This window comes from Hyla sarda, chromosome 2 (assembly GCF_029499605.1).
Source record: "Hyla sarda isolate aHylSar1 chromosome 2, aHylSar1.hap1, whole genome shotgun sequence".
In the NCBI taxonomy this organism is placed as follows: domain Eukaryota; kingdom Metazoa; phylum Chordata; class Amphibia; order Anura; family Hylidae; genus Hyla; species Hyla sarda.
The window spans coordinates 444376293-444395731 of record NC_079190.1 but is presented as its reverse complement, the minus strand read 5'-3'; the positions used below and the strand labels follow the sequence as shown (position 1 = coordinate 444395731).

General features: G+C 43.8%; 1 protein-coding gene across 3 annotated transcripts in view; it reads right to left on the bottom strand.

Annotated features, from left to right (window-relative positions):
- RIOX2 (ribosomal oxygenase 2) overlaps positions 1-9154 on the bottom strand; it is a 36177-nt gene extending 27023 nt beyond the window's left edge. For 2 of the 3 annotated variants that reach the window (XM_056559314.1, XM_056559316.1), the window contains exons 1-3: positions 9041-9154; positions 3584-4003; positions 3242-3361 (exon numbers count right to left, since the gene is read on the bottom strand). In XM_056559314.1, coding sequence (XP_056415289.1) covers positions 3242-3361; positions 3584-4000 — 537 coding nt within the window. In that variant the 5' untranslated portion in view covers positions 4001-4003; positions 9041-9154. The remainder of the gene's footprint in view (positions 1-3241; positions 3362-3583; positions 4004-9040) is intronic. The other variant, XM_056559315.1, reaches the window with a different exon arrangement.
- Positions 9155-19439: the final 10285 nt, after the last annotated feature.

Below are 19439 nucleotides of genomic sequence, written 5' to 3'. Positions count from 1 at the left end.
GAAATGCATTTCTTTTTTGGATTTCTCTTTAGAATACAGCCCCTAAAAAGTAATGGGAGGATTAAGATTTTTTAATAGAAGTGATTTACAAATCTGTTTAACTTTCTGGCACCAGTTGATTTAAAAAAAAAAAAAAAAAGTTTTCCACGGTAGTACCCCTTTAACGGGTCGGATGCAAACAGCCGTGTGAACCTAACCTCAGCCTGTATTTGGGGCACATTTATACAGTATTTTGTAGCTTGATATATGTTGTACATCTTGGCAAAACATTAACCTTTCTAATATACTTCATAAGAATTTTTTTTCCTTTTTATAGAAATCATGGCTTATAAAATCATGGCTTTGTCCAAGCTGAAGCACAAGCGTGGACAAAGTACAGTAAGTGAGGGTGGGCTAACACTCCTCTGTGCTCTCTCCTGTCCGATAGGACTCCTCTGTGCCCTCTCCTGTCCGATAGGACTCCTCTGTGCCCTCTCCTGTCCGATAGGACTCCTCTGTGCCCTCTCCTGTCCGATAGGACTCCTCTGTGCCCTCTCCTGTCCGATAGGACTCCTCTGTGCCCTCTCCTGTCCGATAGGACTCCTCTGTGCCCTCTCCTGTCCGATAGGACTCCTCTGTGCCCTCTCCTGTCCGATAGGACTCCTCTGTGCTCTCTCCTGTCCGATAGGACTCCTCTGTGCTCTCTCCTGTCCGATAGGACTCCTCTGTGCTCTCTCCTGTCCTATAGGACTCCTCTGTGCTCTCTCCTGTCCGATAGGACTCCTCTGTGCTCTCTCCTGTCCGATAGGACTCCTCTGTGCTCTCTCCTGTCCGATAGGACTCCTCTGTGCTCTCTCCTGTCCGATAGGACTCCTCTGTGCTCTCTCCTGTCCGATAGGACTCCTCTGTGCTCTCTCCTGTCCGATAGGACTCCTCTGTGCTCTCTCCTGTCCGATAGGACTCCTCTGTGCTCTCTCCTGTCCGATAGGACTCCTCTGTGCTCTCTCCTGTCCGATAGGACTCCTCTGTGCTCTCTCCTGTCCGATAGGACTCCTCTGTGCTCTCTCCTGTCCGATAGGACTCCTCTGTGCTCTCTCCTGTCCGATAGGACTCCTCTGTGCTCTCTCCTGTCCGATAGGACTCCTCTGTGCTCTCTCCTGTCCGATAGGACTCCTCTGTGCTCTCTCCTGTCCGATAGGACTCCTCTGTGCTCTCTCCTGTCCGATAGGACTCCTCTGTGCTCTCTCCTGTCCGATAGGACTCCTCTGTGCTCTCTCCTGTCTGATAGGACTCCTCTGTGCCCTCTCCTGTCTGATAGGACTCCTCTGTGCTCTCTGCTGTCTGATAGGACTCCTCTGTGCTCTCTGCTGTCTGATAGGACTCCTCTGTGCTCTCTGCTATCTGATAGTACTCCTCTGTGCTCTCTGCTATCTGATAGTACTTCTCTGTGCTCTCTCCTGTCTGATAGGACTCCTCTGTGCTCTCTGCTATCTGATAGGACTCCTCTGTGCTCTCTGCTATCTGATAGGACTCCTCTGTGATCTCTCCTGTCCTATTAGGCAGAGGAGTGCTAGCCCATGGTCTTTGTCCATGCCTGTGCTTTAGCTTGAATAATGCCATGATTTTATAAGAAGAAAATAATATTTTCTTATGAAGTATATTAGGAAGGTTAATGTTTTTTCAAGATGTACAACATATAAAAAGTTTTTGAATCTGACAGTGCCCATTTAAGGTATATGCCACCCAAATGCGTGCTGGCAATACATTTTTTCAACTGTATAGGAAAGCACAGCAGACTGGATTTATTATACAGATGGCCACCCCTAAAAAAACACATACCATGTGGTACATAGACCTTTTTTTGTGATGGCAAACTTTGGCTGGCATTGCCACTATATGAAGCAACTACAGAAAAATAGAATGCTGCACATACAGAGCCTTAGGGTATGTTCACACTGAGTAATTGACAAGGAATCAGATAGGTCAGGAAATTCCATCTGCCATCTTCTGCCTGGTACAAAACGCAGAGTTTGCCACTTTGGAGTTTGATCTACGTGAAATTTCTGTGTCAATTCTGCTCCGACTAATTTTGTCAGAAAAAAAAATAAAGTCTCATTGACTTCAATGGGCTTTCACACACAGATTCCGCCAGAAGAATTAACATGTTCAATCTTCTAGTCGAATATGATTTCACATTGGAATTGTATCTGCTGAGATTCCTCAGTGTGAACAGAACGGCAGGAAAGACCATTACAATCAATGGAATCGGAGCTGATAACTGGCGCGGAATTACGCAAGTAAATTCTTTGTTTATTTCTCAGTGTAAACATACCCTTAGAGGCTTTGTAGTGGATTTCTGGTAACAATAGCTGATTTATCAAAAATAGCAACCAATCAGATCACTCTTTCATTTTTCATAGGTCTTTTTAAAAATGAAAAAAAGCATATAACCACCAATTTTATCACATTTTGATTGTTGCTTGAATAGCATACACCTTTATAAATTGCTTCCTGGGCATACCTGCAGTGTATGCCCAGGTTATAGGTGGTTATGCTAACTTAAAAACTACATGTTAAGGGGTGCTTTCTTGTAGTTTTTAAGTCAGCATAACCACCTATAACCTGGGCATGCGCTGCAGGTATGCCCAGGAAGCAATTTATAAAGGTGTATGCTATTCAAGCAACAATCAACGTGTGATAAAATTGGTGGTTATATGCTGGGCTTTTAAAGGGTACCTTTAATCAAAAAAACTTTTGATATATTATAGATTAATGTATGCACAATAACTTTCCAATAGCATGTTATAAAAAAAATATGGTTGTTTCTATTTAATTTTCCACTACCAGTCCTGGCCACAAGCCTTTTTATTTTATTTTTATTTTTTTTTATAGATTTCAGACTCATGCACAAGTTCTAAATCTCAGACTGCAACCGGGACACAGACAAGCTCAGCATATACATGCTATTGGAAAGTTATTCAGCATATATCAAATTTTTTTTTGATGAAAGGTACCCTTTAAAGCTCACTCCTATTTTTGTTACTCACACATATTGTTTTTGATAGAAATAAAAGTTAAGTTTGAAACTACTATGGTGAGGACAATCTTTCTTCATCTACAATAGGTGGAGCTGTGCATAAATGGGACTACTATTATTCCCAAATGGACGAAAACCCAACTTCTCTAAGTGGACAAATCTGTAATACATGCCATATTGCGCACTCTCCGAGGCTGCCACATGCCACATTGCACACTCTGTTACCTCAACATCATCGTGGTGTGGGGGCAGGCCCTGGGAGCCGGACGGCGTGATGTATACATTGCACCCGACTAGTGCACCAAAGAAACACTCCAGTTTCTCCATGATCTGCCATAGGTTGTCCTGTAGGGTAAGAAAGTAATAAGCAGCAGCATGAGATTTTTCATTCAGGTTTACTTTATCTGTGGATATACTCTACATCAGTGGTCTCCAAACTGTGGACCTGCGAATGTTGCAAAACTACAACTCCCAGCATACTCTCATGCTGGGAATTGTAGTTTTACAACCTTCGCAGGTCTACAGCTTGGAGACCACTGCTCATTATGGTTACATTATTTCTCTTACATTAAACCTCTGAGGCTGATGGAACTGTATGGTGGCCCTGGAACTCCTGAAGTCTTTTAATATCTCCAGGTAAGTGGCTTTCCCACGTCTTGGTAACAGGACTTTTTTCCCATTTTTGCATTTGCACAAGTTCACATCTCGCCCATAGCGTATGCCTTTTCCACATGCCAGTTTCAAGTCTGTCATGGGGAACAGAGACTGATAGGAACTCTTTATGTCGGGATCACTGCGCTGGATGAGCAAAGGCTTCTTCTCCCAGTAAGAGCTGAAGAATTCCTCCCTTGTCACTGGTGTGATAAAGCTTTCAAAAAGGCTCTGCGGTGAGGAGAAGTCCAGGGGTGGTGTGTTGGGATGGGGTAACTTGTTAGGGGTAGGGGCGTCATCTTCAGTTTCTGCTTGTCTGGCCCTTCGTGGCATTCTCTGCAGGAGATAAAAAAACAAAAGGTTGAAAATTGTGTATACATACAAGTAACCGCAGGCTGTACAGTATACGGGTGTATATACAGGTGACTGCAGGCTGTACAGTATACGGGTGTATATATACAGGTGACTGCAGGCTGTACAGTATACTGGGTGTATATATACAGGTGACTGCAGGCTATACTGTATACTGGTGTATATATACAGGTGACTGCAGGCTGTACAGTATACTGGGTGTATATATACAGGTGACTGCAGGCTGTACAGTATACTGGTTGTATATATACAGGTTCCTGGGTTGTACAGTATACTGGGTGTATATATACAGGTGACTGCAGGCTGTACAGTATACTGGGTTTATATATACAGGTGACTGCAGGCTGTACAATATCCTGGGTGTATATATACAGGTGACTGCAGGCTGTACAGTATACTGGGTGTATATATACAGGTGACTGCAGGCTGTACAGTATACTGGTGTATATATACAGGTGACTGCAGGCTGTACAGTATACTGGGTGTATATATACAGGTGACTGCAGGCTGTACAGTATACTGGGTGTATATATACAGGTGACTGCAGGCTGTACAGTATACTGGGTGTATATATACAGGTGACTGCAGGCTGTACAATATCCTGGGTGTATATATACAGGTGACTGCAGGCTGTACAATATCCTGGGTGTATATATACAGGTTCCTGGGTTGTACAGTATACTGGTGTATATATACAGGTGACTGCAGGCTGTACAGTATACTGGGTGTATATATACAGGTGACTGCAGGCTGTACAATATCCTGGGTGTATATATACAGGTGACTGCAGGCTGCACAGTATACTGGGTGTATATATACAGGTGACTGCAGGCTGTACAGTATACTGGTGTATATATACAGGTGACTGCAGGCTGTACAGTATACTGGGTGTATATATACAGGTGACTGCAGGCTGTACAGTATACTGGGTGTATATATACAGGTGACTGCAGGCTGTACAATATCCTGGGTGTATATATACAGGTGACTGCAGGCTGTACAGTATACTGGGTGTATATATACATGTTCCTGGGTTGTACAGCATACTGGGTGTAGATATACAGGTTCCTGGGTTGTACAGTATACTGGGTGTATATATACAGGTGACTGCAGGCTGTACAGTATACTGGGTGTATATATACAGGTGACTGCAGGCTGCACAGTATACTGGGTGTATATATACAGGTGACTGCAGGCTGCACAGTATACTGGGTGTATATATACAGGTGACTGCAGGCCGTACAGTATACTGGGTGTATATATACAGGTGACTGCAGGCCGTACAGTATACTGTGTGTATATATACAGGTGACTGCAGGCCGTACAGTATACTGGGTGTATATATACAGGTGACTGCCGGCTATACTGTATACTGGGTGTATATATACAGGTGACTGCAGGCTGTACAGTATACTGGGTGTATAGATACAGGTGACTGCAGGCTGTACAGTATACTGGGTGTATATATACAGGTGACTGCAGGCTGTACAGTATACTGGTGTATATATACAGGTGACTGCAGGCTGTACAGTATACTGGGTGTATATATACAGGTGACTGCAGGCTGTACAGTATACTGGGTGTATATATACAGGTGACTGCAGGCTGTACAGTATACTGGTTGTATATATACAGGTGACATCAGGCTGTACAGTATACTGGGTGTCTATATACAGGTGACTGCAGGCTGTACAGTATACTGGGTATCTATACACAGGTGACTGCAGGCTGTACAGTATACTGGGTGTATATACACAGGTGACTGCAGGCTGTACAGTACACTGGGTGTATATACACAGGTGACTGCAGGCTGTACAGTACACTGGGTGTATATATACAGGTGACTGCAGGCTGTACAGTACACTGGGTGTATATATACAGGTGACTGCAGGCTGTACAGTACACTGGGTGTATATATACAGGTGACTGCAGGCTGTACAGTATACTGGTGTATATATACAGGTGACTGCAGGCTGTACAGTATACTGGGTGTATATATACAGGTGACTGCAGGCTGTACAGTATACTGGTGTATATATACAGGTGACTGCAGGCTGTACAGTATACTGGGTGTATATATACAGGTGACTGCAGGCTGTACAGTATACTGGGTGTATATATACAGGTGACTGCAGGCTGTACAGTATACTGGGTGTATATATACAGGTGACTGCAGGCTGTACAGTATACTGGGTGTATCTATACAGGTGACTGCAGGCTGTACAGTATACTGGGTGTATATATACAGGGGACTGCAGGCTGTACAGTATACTGGGTGTATATATACAGGTCACTGCAGGCTGTACAGTATACTGGGTGTATATACACAGGTGACTGCAGGCTGTCCAGTATACTGGGTGTATATATACAGGTGACTGCAGGCTGTACAGTATACTGGTGTATATATACAGGTGACTGCAGGCTGTACAGTATACTGGTGTATATATACAGGTGACTGCAGGCTGTACAGTATACTGGGTGTATATATACAGGTGACTGCAGGCTGTACAGTATACTGGGTGTATATATACAGGTGACTGCAGGCCGTACAGTATACTGGGTGTATATATACAGGTGACTGCAGGCCGTACAGTATACTGGGTGTATATATACAGGTGACTGCAGGCCGTACAGTATACTGGGTGTATATATACAGGTGACTGCAGGCCGTACAGTATACTGGGTGTATATATACAGGTGACTGCAGGCCGTACAGTATACTGGGTGTATATATACAGGTGACTGCAGGCCGTACAGTATACTGGGTGTATATATACAGGTGACTGCAGGCCGTACAGTATACTGGGTGTATATAAACAGGTGACTGCAGGCCGTACAGTATACTGGGTGTATATATACAGGTGACTGCAGGCCGTACAGTATACTGGGTGTATATATACAGGTGACTGCAGGCTGTACAGTATACTGGGTGTATATATACAGGTGACTGCAGGCTGTACAGTATACTGGGTGTATATATACAGGTGACTGCAGGCTGTACAGTATACTGGGTGTATATATACAGGTGACTGCAGGCTGTACAGTATACTGGGTGTATATATACAGGTGACTGCAGGCTGTACAGTATACTGGGTGTATATATACAGGTGACTGCAGGCTGTACAGTATACTGGTTGTATATATACAGGAGGTGACTGCAGGCTGTACAGTATACTGGTGTATATATACAGGTGACTGCAGGCTGTACAGTATACTGGGTGTATATATACAGGTGACTGCAGGCTGTACAGTATACTGGGTGTATATATACAGGTGACTGCAGGCTGTACAGTATACTGGGTGTATATATACAGGTGACTGCAGGCTGTACAGTATACTGGGTGTATATATACAGGTGACTGCAGGCTGTACAGTATACTGGGTGTATATATACAGGTGACTGCAGGCTGTAGAGTATACTGGGTCTATATATACATGTGACTGCAGGCTGTACAGTATACTGGGTGTATATATACAGGTTCCTGGGTTGTACAGTATACTGGGTGTATATATACAGGTGACTGCAGGCTGTACAGTATACTGGGTGTATATATACAGGTTCCTGGGTTGTACAGTATACTGGGTGTATATATACAGGTTCCTGGGTTGTACAGTATACTGGGTGTATATATACAGGTGACTGCAGGCTGTACAGTATACTGGGTGTATATATACAGGTGACTGCAGGCTGTAGAGTATACTGGGTCTATATATACATGTGACTGCAGGCTGTACAGTATACTGGGTGTATATATACAGGTTCCTGGGTTGTACAGTATACTGGGTGTATATATACAGGTGACTGCAGGCTGTACAGTATACTGGGTGTATATATACAGGTTCCTGGGTTGTACAGTATACTGGGTGTATATATACAGGTTCCTGGGTTGTACAGTATACTGGTGTATATATACAGGTGACTGCAGGCTGTACAGTATACTGGGTGTATATATACAGGTGACTGCAGGCTGTACAGTATACTGGGTGTATATATACAGGTTCCTGGGTTGTACAGTATACTGGGTGTATATATACAGGTTCCTGGGTTGTACAGTATACTGGTGTATATATACAGGTGACTGCAGGCTGTACAGTATACTGGTGTATATATACAGGTGACTGCAGGCTGTACAGTATACTGGGTGTATATATACAGGTGACTGCAGGCTGTACAGTATACTGGGTGTATATACACAGGTGACTGCAGGCTGTACAGTATACTGGGTGTATATATACAGGTTCCTGGGTTGTACAGTATACTGGGTGTATATATACAGGTTCCTGGGTTGTACAGTATACTGGGTGTATATATACAGGTGACTGCAGGCTGTACAGTATACTGGGTGTATATACACAGGTGACTGCAGGCTGTACAGTATACTGGGTGTATATATACAGGTTCCTGGGTTGTACAGTATACTGGGTGTATATATACAGGTTCCTGGGTTGTACAGTATACTGGGTGTATATACACAGGTGACTGCAGGCTGTACAGTATACTGGGTGTATATATACAGGTTCCTGGGTTGTACAGTATACTGGGTGTATATATACAGGTTCCTGGGTTGTACAGTATACTGGGTGTATATATACAGGTGACTGCAGGCTGTACAGTATACTGGTGTATATATACAGGTGACTGCAGGCTGTACAGTATACTGGTGTATATATACAGGTGACTGCAGGCTGTACAGTATACTGGGTGTATATATACATGTGACTGCAGGCTGTAGAGTATACTGGGTGTATATATACAGGTGACTGCAGGCTGTAGAGTATACTGGGTGTATATATACAGGTTTCTGGGTTGTACAGTATACTGGGTGTATATATACAGGTGACTGCAGGCTGTAGAGTATACTGGGTGTGTATATACAGGTTCCTGGGTTGTACAGTATACTGGGTGTATATATACAGGTGACTGCAGGCTGTAGAGTATACTAAGTGTATATATACAGGTTCCTGTGCTGTATAGTATATACAGGTTCCTGGGTTTCTTACCTACACTCTCCGCTGTACACTCAGCTCCCTCCACGTCCCCCTGAGCCCTACACGAGTAAACCATGTGGCTACAGAGAATGTTATCCCAGCATGCCTAGCGACACTCAGTTCCTGGGCTTGGTAGAGTAAGCATCGCTGCTGTGTAGGTCGACACCTAGTGGTGGAAATAAGGAATTGTTTGTGTGCAAAACTAATACATCTCGAACGGTAATATAATAAGAAAGCATCCTGTACAGATTGTAATATATTTCAGGGATTCAAGGATACAATTGTTTCTATCCTTCTTATAATGCATCTTAGGCAGTGTTTCCCAACCAAGGTGCCTCCAGCTGTTGCAAAACTACAACTCCCAGCATGCCGGACAGCCAAAGGCTGTCCGGGCATGCTGGGAGTTGTAGTTTTGTAACAGCTGGAGGAGTCCTGATTGGAAAACATTGATCAAAGGTAATATTTGATATAAAATTAGTTGATAAGAAATAGCTGCCGTTCCCCATTTAAGTCAATGGGGTTCGTCTAACACCTTTGGTGTCCAGCGAACCCACCAGCTTCATTTAATTCTTCTTTTCCAATTACGGAGCAGATTAACTAAAAAAAAAAAAACAATGCGACTATGAACCTAGCTTTAGTATACAAGTTCTATTATTTTACAGAGCAATTGACCAGACAGTGTACAGTAAGTTTGGTCCAAATGTGAACAAGCAAGTGTGAAACAGCTGTGCCCGCTAGAGGTCATGCCTGCTGCACATTTCTCCTTGTCTTCATGGCTAAGTAAAGGAAGATTGAAATGGAAACCTGGGTAAGTGCAGTTATTGATTTCTTCTTTGATCATCTCTCTGAATATGTGTTGTAGTGATATAGGGATAAATCATAGAGCCTGCTGAAAGAGTATCACAGAAACATTAGCTCCACTAATAAGTAACATTTAATCAAGTTGTATTAAAATACTCATTCATTCCGCACCTTTATGTGCAATTGTGAAAACACACAAGCAAACAAAAAATAAGAGTGACTCGGGGACCCTTAGGACTGATAGGCCAGCCCAAAGATGAAGCCAGGCCCCATATGAATTGAGCAGTGACAAAATTGGCACATCACCTGCTTAGGGTATGTTCACACTGCGCAATATCTGTGCGGAATTCTGCCAAAATATTCAGCATGGACATTCCGCTGTAGCAGATTCCCATTGATTTCAATGGCATCCTACTGCGCTGCGCACACAGAAACATCTGCCGCGGAAATTCTGGTGCCCAAAGAAGGAATAGACATATCTATTCATTTTGCGGATTTCACTCGGAAACGCATTTCCGTCTATAAGACAGTGCATTTCCGAGCTGTCCCATTTCCATTCATGTTTTCCAGGCAAATATTCTGCACATTTTACGCCATGTGAATATGGTCTCAGAAGAAAGGAGAAGCTCAGTAAGGCTTTGTTCACAGGGCGATGTCCACACTGCAAATCTCTGTGTGGACCTTGCCACAGACAGCGGAGTGCCAGCAGAACAAGCCGGCGCTAGGACCAATCATGAATGCGCCATTCCATAGTCCGCAATGCATTTCTGTGCGGAGTCCATGGAAAGAATAGGTATGTCCATTCTTTCTGCGGTCACCAGGATTTAACCCCTTAAGGACGCAGGGTTTTTCCGTTTTTGCATTTTCATTTTTTCCTCATCACCTTCTAAAAATCATAACGCTTTCAATTTTATTTTGCACCTAAAATTCCATATTATGGCTTATTTTTTGCACCACCAATTCTACTTTGCAGTGACATTAGTCACTTTACCAAAATATCCACTGCGAAGCAGAAAAAAAAATTCATTTTGCAACAAAATTGAAGAAAAAAAATGCAATTTTGTAAATTTTGGGCGCTTCCGTTTGTACGCAGTGCATTTTTCTGTATAAATGACACCTTCTGTATATTCTATAGATCCTTACGATTAAAATGATATCCTACTTATATAGTTTAGATGTTGTCGTACTTCCCAAAAAAATCATAACTACATGCAGGAAAATTTTAACTTTTAAAAATGTCATCTTCTGACCCCTATAACTTTTTTACTTTTCTACGTACAGGCCGCTATGAGGGCTCATTTTTTGCGCCGTGATCTGAAGTTTTTATTAGCACCATATTTATATTGATTGGACTTTTTGATTGCTTTTTTATTCTTTATTTTTTCATGATATAAAAAGTAACCAAAAACACACTATTTTGTCTGTTGGAATTTTTTTGCGCGTACGCCATTGATCATGCGGTTTAATTAACAATATATTTTTATAGTTCGGACATTTCCGCATATATCACATATGTTTATTTTTATTTACACAGTTTTTTTTAAATGGGAAAAGGGGGGGGGGGTGATTCTTACTTTTATTAGGGAAGGTGTTAAACGATCTTTATTAACTTTTTTTCCCACTTTTTTTGCAGTGTTATAGCTCCCCCTAGTGGCTATTACACTGCACACACTGATCTGCTACACAGATGATTGGCGTGCATTGACACGGCAAAGATCAGTGTTATCGGTAGTCGATTGCTCAAGTCTGGATTTCAGGCTCAGAGCAATCAATCACCGATCAAATGCGACAGAGGCAGGTAAGGGGACCTCCGCTCGCGTTCTAGCTGATCGTGACATCGCAATTTCACCACGATGGTCCCAATCAGCCCGACTGAGCTACCGGGAAGCCTTCACTTTCATTTTAGATGCGGTAATCAACTTTGAACATTGCGTTTGAAGGGTTAATAGCGTGCGGCACCGATCATTAGCCCAGGGTCCACGCTATTAGCCCAGGGTCTCGGCTTTCATTAGCCGCCGGGACCGACCCGGTATGATGCGGAGTCACGGCATGAACCAGCGTTTTATACCGGGACTGGGCTATGGTATTCTGCTATGTTAACAGTGCAGCAAAATCCCTTTGGAATCAATGGGACTCTGCTGCTGCAGAATTTCTGTGCGGGATCCCAATTATTTTCCTCCTTCCTTTTTAAAAATCATAACTCTTTAAATTTTGCACCTACAGACACATATAAGGGCTTATTTTTTGCGTCACCAATTGTGCTTTGCAATGACATCACTTATTTTAGAATATAACCTGCTGCAAAACAACAGTTTTTATTGGTACCAACAGTTTTTATTGGTACCATTTTTGTTTTGAAAGAGCTTTTTATTAATATTTTTATGGTATATGAAGTGACCAAAAAATACACAATTTTTGACTTTGGTATTTTTTTACGTATACGCTATCGACCGTGTGGTTTAGCTAACCTAATATTTTAATAGTTCGGACATTTACGAAGGTGGCGGTACCACATATGATTATTTTTATTCTTTATTACATTATTTTATTTAAAAAATGGGAAAAAGGAGGTGTTTTAAATTTTTTATGGAGCAGTAGATCGCCGATCGGTCAACGGAGAGGCAGGTGAGGTCCCTCCCGTTGTCCGGTAAGCTGAACGGGATATTGTGATTTTGTCGCGATAGTCCCGATCAGCTCCGCTGAGCTGCCGGGATTATTTTACTTTCGTTTTAGACGCCACGATCAACTTTGGGGGACATGTATCATTATGTGTCTATTGTAGACACAGTTCTACCCCTTTACCCTGCTGTCTAATTTACACTCTTGCTCAGAATTTACAAAGGCTGTGCATGTCTTTTGATAAATCTTGTGCAAATATAGAAAGCCCCCCCCCCCTCTCGCTCTACCGTACACTCCTTCTTTACCTCACAGGAAAAGTGGACGTAGGGATTTTGTTCTATTGCTTTGAGGTCGGATTCCATTGAGGTTTTTTGTCCATCATAAAAAAATGCCATAAAAACTGTCCCAGCTTTTTCCTGCGTTTTGTCAGTTTTTCTTGCGTTTTTGCTGGTGTGTGGAAACAAAAAAATTTACTAAACTTTTTGTTGTTTTTTTCTCTTCGAAATTTAGATACGTGAATGCGGAGGACTATGCCAGATTTTGTGGATTGCGACGATGAACAGCTTTTTAAAAAAAATGTCAATAAAAGGGTTAACGAGGGCTGTGAGGGAGTGTTTTTTTAATACATTTTTTTTTCAATGTGTTGTGTTTTTTTATAATTGAATTTTCAGGCTTAGTAGTGGAAGGCATCATGTAGACAGAATCCATTACTAAGCTGGGGCTTAGCGTTAGCCCCCAAAACAGCTAGCGCTAACCTCCAATTATTACCCCGGTACCCACCGCCACAGGGGTTCCGGAAAGAGCTGGTGCCAACAGGCCCAGAGTGTTAAAAATGGCACTCCTGGGCCTAGGCGGTAACAGGCTCGCTTTATTTAGGCTTGGGAGGGCCAGTAACAATGGTAACGTCATACACAATACAATGTATTGTACATACGGGGGAGTGGCTACCTCCATGTTGGCCGTGCACCCCACCCACCTCTATCAGGTGTGTATATAAGGTGGCTTGGATGTTCCAGATCCTGCCATGCTTACTGAACTGTTCACACAGAGGCATATTCACAGTGTAGGGTCCGTCCCAGGAGGCTACCTTATCGCGGTGGGACGGTCCAAGCTATTTGACCGCCGGCGGAGACAAATTTGCGAGCTAAGTGCCTCATTATTTCATAGTTTCACATTTGCATCTATTACACCATAGCTGTATAGCTCTCCATGTTTTAACTGCATATTCATGTTGCACCTATATCCTTGTGCTGGCAGTGTGCTGCTGCATTCTTCTGTTGCTACAATGGTAACGTCAGACTGTTGCTGCTTGGTTGATATCTTGCTGATACTGAAAAAATTTGGGAACCACACACTTTTTTTTATTTATTTAAAATAAAAAAAATGCATAGGGTTCCCCCTATTCAGTATCAGCCAGATACCAACCAAGCAGCAACAGCCTGACGTTACCAGGGTGGGCAACCATGTATACTGGCCCTCCCCAGCCTAAATAACACCAGCCTGTTACCGCCTAGGCCCAGGAGTGCCATTTTTGACGCTCCGGGCCTGTTGGTACCGGCTCTTCCTTTCACCCCTTTGGCGGTGGGTACCGGGGTAATAATTAGAGGTTAGCGTTAGCTGATTTTGGGGCTAACGCTAAGCCCCGGCTTAGTAATGGATTCCGTCTATAAGACAGCTTCCACTACAAACCCTGAAAATTCAACTATAAAAAACACCACACATTGAAAAATGTTTTTATTTAAAAAAACACTCCCCCACAGCCCTCATTAACCCTTTTAATGAAATAAAAAAAATTGCTGGTCATCGTTGCAGTCCACCGAATCTGACGTAGTCCTCCGCATTCACGTATCTGAAATGAGAAGAAAAGAAAAACAAGAAATATGGGTTAGTAAATATTTTTTTTTGCTCTCCCCTGGGAAGAGCACACATAATGCAGCGTGTTCCTAAACAGGGAGCCTCCAGTTGTTGCTAAACTAAAACTCCCATCATGGGGGGCTGTAGTTAAGCAACAGCTGGAGTCTCCCTGTTTGGGAACACACTGCCAGAAAGGCTCTGTTCCCATTATGCAAAACTCATAATGTGAACTTAGATCTGTCCCTCTGCCCTGGGACTACTACTCCTATCATGGGGCAGAGCCTGTCCCATGATGGTAGTAGTTGTAGTACCGCAGCGCTGCTGAGGGATGGCACTTGCACATCCCCCGGCTGCAGGACTTTTAGGACTACTACTCCCATCATGGATATACTCTGCCCATGATGGGAGTTGTAGTCCAGGGGTTGAGTCATTCTACAGAGACCCGCTGCGGTCCGCATTTAAGTTAACAAGCCGGAGATACATGCGTCTACACTGTTGCTGCCACCGACTTCTATATACACTGTAATAATTCATAATCCCCGCCACCGGGAGAGGGGAGCTCTGATTGGTCAATAGCTATTCACCAATCAGAGCTCCCGTATTCCGGTGGCAGTGATTATGAATTATTAAAGTGTATATAGAAGCCGGCGGCAGCGCAGTGTAGACACATGTACCGCCGGTTTGTATAGTTAATAAATGCGGATTGCAACAGATCTCCAGAGAATGATCTGCTGCAATCCGCATTTAAGTTAAAAAGCCGGCGGTACATGCAGCTACACTGCGCTCCTGCATACACTGACATAATTCATAATCGCCGCCGGGAGAGGGGAGCTCTGACTGGTCAATAGCTATCCACCAATCAGAGCTCCCGTGTTCCGGCAGGGATTATGAATTATGACAGTGTATATAGAAGCCAGCAGCAGTGCAGTGTAGTCGCATGTAACGCTGGTTTGTATAGTTAATAAATGTGGATCGCAACAGATCTCCAGAGAATGATCTGCTGCGATCCGCATTTAAATTAAAAAGCCGCCGGTACATTCAGCTACACTGCGCTCCTGTGCTCCTATATACACTGCAATAATTCATAATCGCCGCCGGAACACGGGAGCTCTGATTGGTGTATAGCTATTGACCAATCAGAGCTCCCCTCTCCCGGTGGCAGGGATTATGAATTATTACAGTGTATATAGAAGCCGGTGGCAGCGCAGTGTAGGCGCATGTACCGCCGACTTGTTATCTTAATAAATGCGGATTGCCGCGGGTCTCTGCAGAATGACCCGGTGCAATCTGCACCTCAGCCCCTGGACTATAACTCCCATCATGGGCAGAGTCTGTCCATGATGGGAGTAGTAGTCCTAAAAGTTCCGCAGCCAGGGGATGTGCAAGTGCCATCCCTCAGCAACGCTGCGGTACTACAACTACTCCCATCATGGGACATACTCTGTCCCATGATAGGAGTAGTAGTCCAAGGGCAGAGGGGCAGATCGCACTCCTGCGATCTGCATTTATTAACTATACAAGCCAGCGGTACATGCATCTACACTGCGCTGCCGCGGGCTCCTATATACAGTTCTTATAATTCATAATCCCCGAAGGGAGAGGGGAGCTCTGAATGGTGGATAGCTATTGAACAAACAGTGTAGATGCATGTACCGCCGGCTTTTACAGTTAATAAATGCGGATTGCAGCGGGTCTCTGGATAATGACCTGCTGCGATCTGCACCTCAGCCCCTGGACTACAACACCCATCATGGGCAGAGTCTGTCCATGATGGGAGTAGCAGTCCTTACTGTGTGAAAATAGACACTTTGGTACATGTCCTCCGAGGTGGTGTATATTTTTCGCAAGAAAATGCAGTTTGCGCATTTTTTTGGGCATAAAAGAACCGCAATTAGTAAATTTGATTCTACAGTAGAAAGTGCTCTATGGTAAACTTAACCGTAGACAATAGAAGAAGTAGAAATTTTTGCGCAAAAAAATTGACACAAAACAGCTCTATTTATAATGATAAATTCCCCCCATTGACTCCATGGATGTTTAACCCCTTAGGCTAAGTTTCCACTGCCACTGCAGTTTTTATGCCAAAGCCAGAAGTGTGTTCAAAAGGAATAGGTCATATAAAGGAAGGACTTATACTTCTCCTCCCTTATGGATCCAAGTGGAAACTTAGCCTTAAAGGGTAGCTCCCACTATCCTATAATTTTTTTTTTTTTTGCTAGCCCATTCCCCCCCCCCCCCCCCCGCTACGGCACTAGCCCGTTATCTCTTCCCCCCCCCCCCCCGCCCCGCATACCCCGTTCCCTCATTACACTTGCAGTTACTGCAGAGTCCGGCAGCGGGCGTGCAGGGACAGCGGCGACAACGAGGCGGCGGCGATGTGCGGGAGGAGTGGCCTCCCAGCCAGTGGCCGGGGAGCCAATGCGCTCGCTCCCGCCTGTCTGATTGACAGGCAGGGAGCGAGTGCAGCCTAACTGTAAAAGGACTGATTGCCACTCCAAAATCAGTCCTTTTTCAGTGGCCGGTTTTTAAATGTAAATTAAACCTTTTTGATGAAAAAAAAATAAATAAAAGTATATTAGAGAAATGTTGTAGTACATAAGTACTACAACATATCAAAAAATAAAGTTGGTGACAGTGCCCATTTAAGGACAATTTTATTTTTACGTTTTCATTTTTTCCTCCTCGCCTTCAAAAAATCATAATTCTTTTATATTTTCATCCACAGACTAGTAATAGGGCTTGTTTTTTGCGCGACCAGTTGTCCGTTGTAATGCCACCACTCACTTTACCATAAAATGTATGGCGCAACCAAAAAAATACTATTTGCGTGGGGAAATTAAAAAGAAAACCGCAATTTTGCAAATTTTGGAAGGTTCATTTTCACGCCGTAAAGTTTACGGTAAAAATGACATGTGTTCTTTATTCCTTGGTTCAATACGATTAAAATGATACCCATGATAATATACTTTTCTATTACTGTTGCGCTTAAAAAAAAATCGCAAACTGTTTAACCAAATTAGTACGTTTAAAATCCCCCTATTTTGAAGACATATAACTTTTTCATTTTTTCGTATAAGTGGCGGTATGAGGGCTCATTTTTTGCGCCGTGATCTGTACTTTTTATTGATACCATATTTGCTTATATAAAACTTTTAATACATTTTTTATTAATGTTTTACATAAAATGTTATAAAAAAGCAGCTATTTTTTTACGTTCACGCCGTTCACCGTACGGTATCATTAACATTTTATTTCAATAGTTAAGATATTTACGCACGCGGCGATACCAAATATGTATATAAAATGTTTGTTTTTTTCACTTTTTGGGGGTGAAATAGGGAAAATGGGACAATTTACGTTTTGATTGGGGGAGGGGGGTTTTCAATTTTTTTTTTACTTTTTTTAAAAACTTTTTTTACTTTTATTTTTACACTTTAATAGTCCCCATAGGGGACTATTTATAGCAATCATTCGTTTGCTAATACTTTTCAGTGCTTTGCATAGGACATAGCACTGATCAGTGTTATCGGTGATCTTCTGCTCTGGTCTGCTCGACCTCAGACCAGAGCAGAAGACCCATGGAAGGCAGCAGAGGCAGGTGAGGGGACCTCCGGCTTCCATGCTGGATGATCGGATCGCATCCATTTTAGTGTTTGCAATGCGGCAGATGCCGTTATCTATATTGATCACAGCATCTGAGGGGTTAATGGCGGACATCCGCGCGATCGCGGATTTCGGACATTACTGGCGGGTCCCTGGCTGTTATCAGCAGCCGGGACCTGCCGCGCATGACCCGAGCATCGCTCCGATGCTCGCGGTTATGTATAGGACGTAAATGTATGTCCTAGTACGTTAAGTTCCAGCTCATAAGAAGGTACATTTACGTCCGGCATCGTTAAGGCGTTAAGCATTAAAATAAAGGATTACAGTTTAATCTCTTGACGGGGCGGACATTTGGGGCTGAGGTTTCGAGCACGTATTAAACCTTACATGTTGTTTTCTACATTTCTGTACCTTTTTGATATGTAGGCTTTGTTAACACCCACATTCCCTCTGTCATGGTTTTTGTTGCCTTAATAAGAAGAAAAGCGATGCATACTGTACAATTCTTCTCATTAAAAATGATGAAATCTGCAATGGAGGGTCCAAATGGAGCCTCCGGGCCAGATGTGTACACAGCCTTACTCTTATACAGTGGTCCCTCAACATACGATGGTAATCCGTTCCAAATGGACCATCGTTTGTTGAAACCATCGTATGTTGAGGGATCCGTGCAATGTAAAGTATAGGACAGTGGTCTACAACCTGCGGACCTCCAGATGTTGCAACACTACAACACCCAGCATGACCGGACAGCCAACGGCTGTCCGGGCATGCTGGGAGTTGTAGTTTTGCAACATCTGGAGGTTCCGCAGGTTGAAGACCACTGGTATTGGAGGTTATACTCACCTGTCCCCGCCGCTCCAGACCATCACCGCTCGTCACTGCTGCCCTGGATGTCGCCTTGATGCTGGGAGTTGTAGTTTTGCAACATCTGGAGGTCCGCAGGTTGAAGACCACTGGTATTGGAGATTATACTCACCTGTCCCCGCCGCTCCGGACCGTCACCGCTCGTCACTGCTGCCCTGGATGTCGCCTTCCATCGCTGTCGCCGCGTCCCCGGTGTGTCCCCGACGCTCCGGCAAGGCCTCTGCTTCCCCGGTATCCTCACTCTCCGTCGCCGCCATCACGTCACTACGCATGCCGCTCCTATTGGATGACGGGACGGCGTGCGCAGCGACGTGATGACGACGATGGAGAGCGCCGACGATGCAGGGGATCCCAAAGAGGACGCGCCGGAGCCCAGAGGACAGGTAAGTGATCGTCAGCGGACCACACGGGGCACCGTAAACGTCTATCTGGTGGCAGCTGAAGCAGTCTGTGCTGCCGGAAAGCCGTTTATGCGATGGCCCCGACATACAAAAGCATCGTATGTTTTTGCTGCCTTCAACATGCGATGGCCTCTGAGAGGCCATCGTATGTTGAAATGATCGTATGTCGGGGCCATTGTAGGTTGGGGTCACTGTATACCCATGCATCTGCTCATGGCATTGCTACAATAAAACATTCATAAGACATAAGATGTGAGATCTGTAAA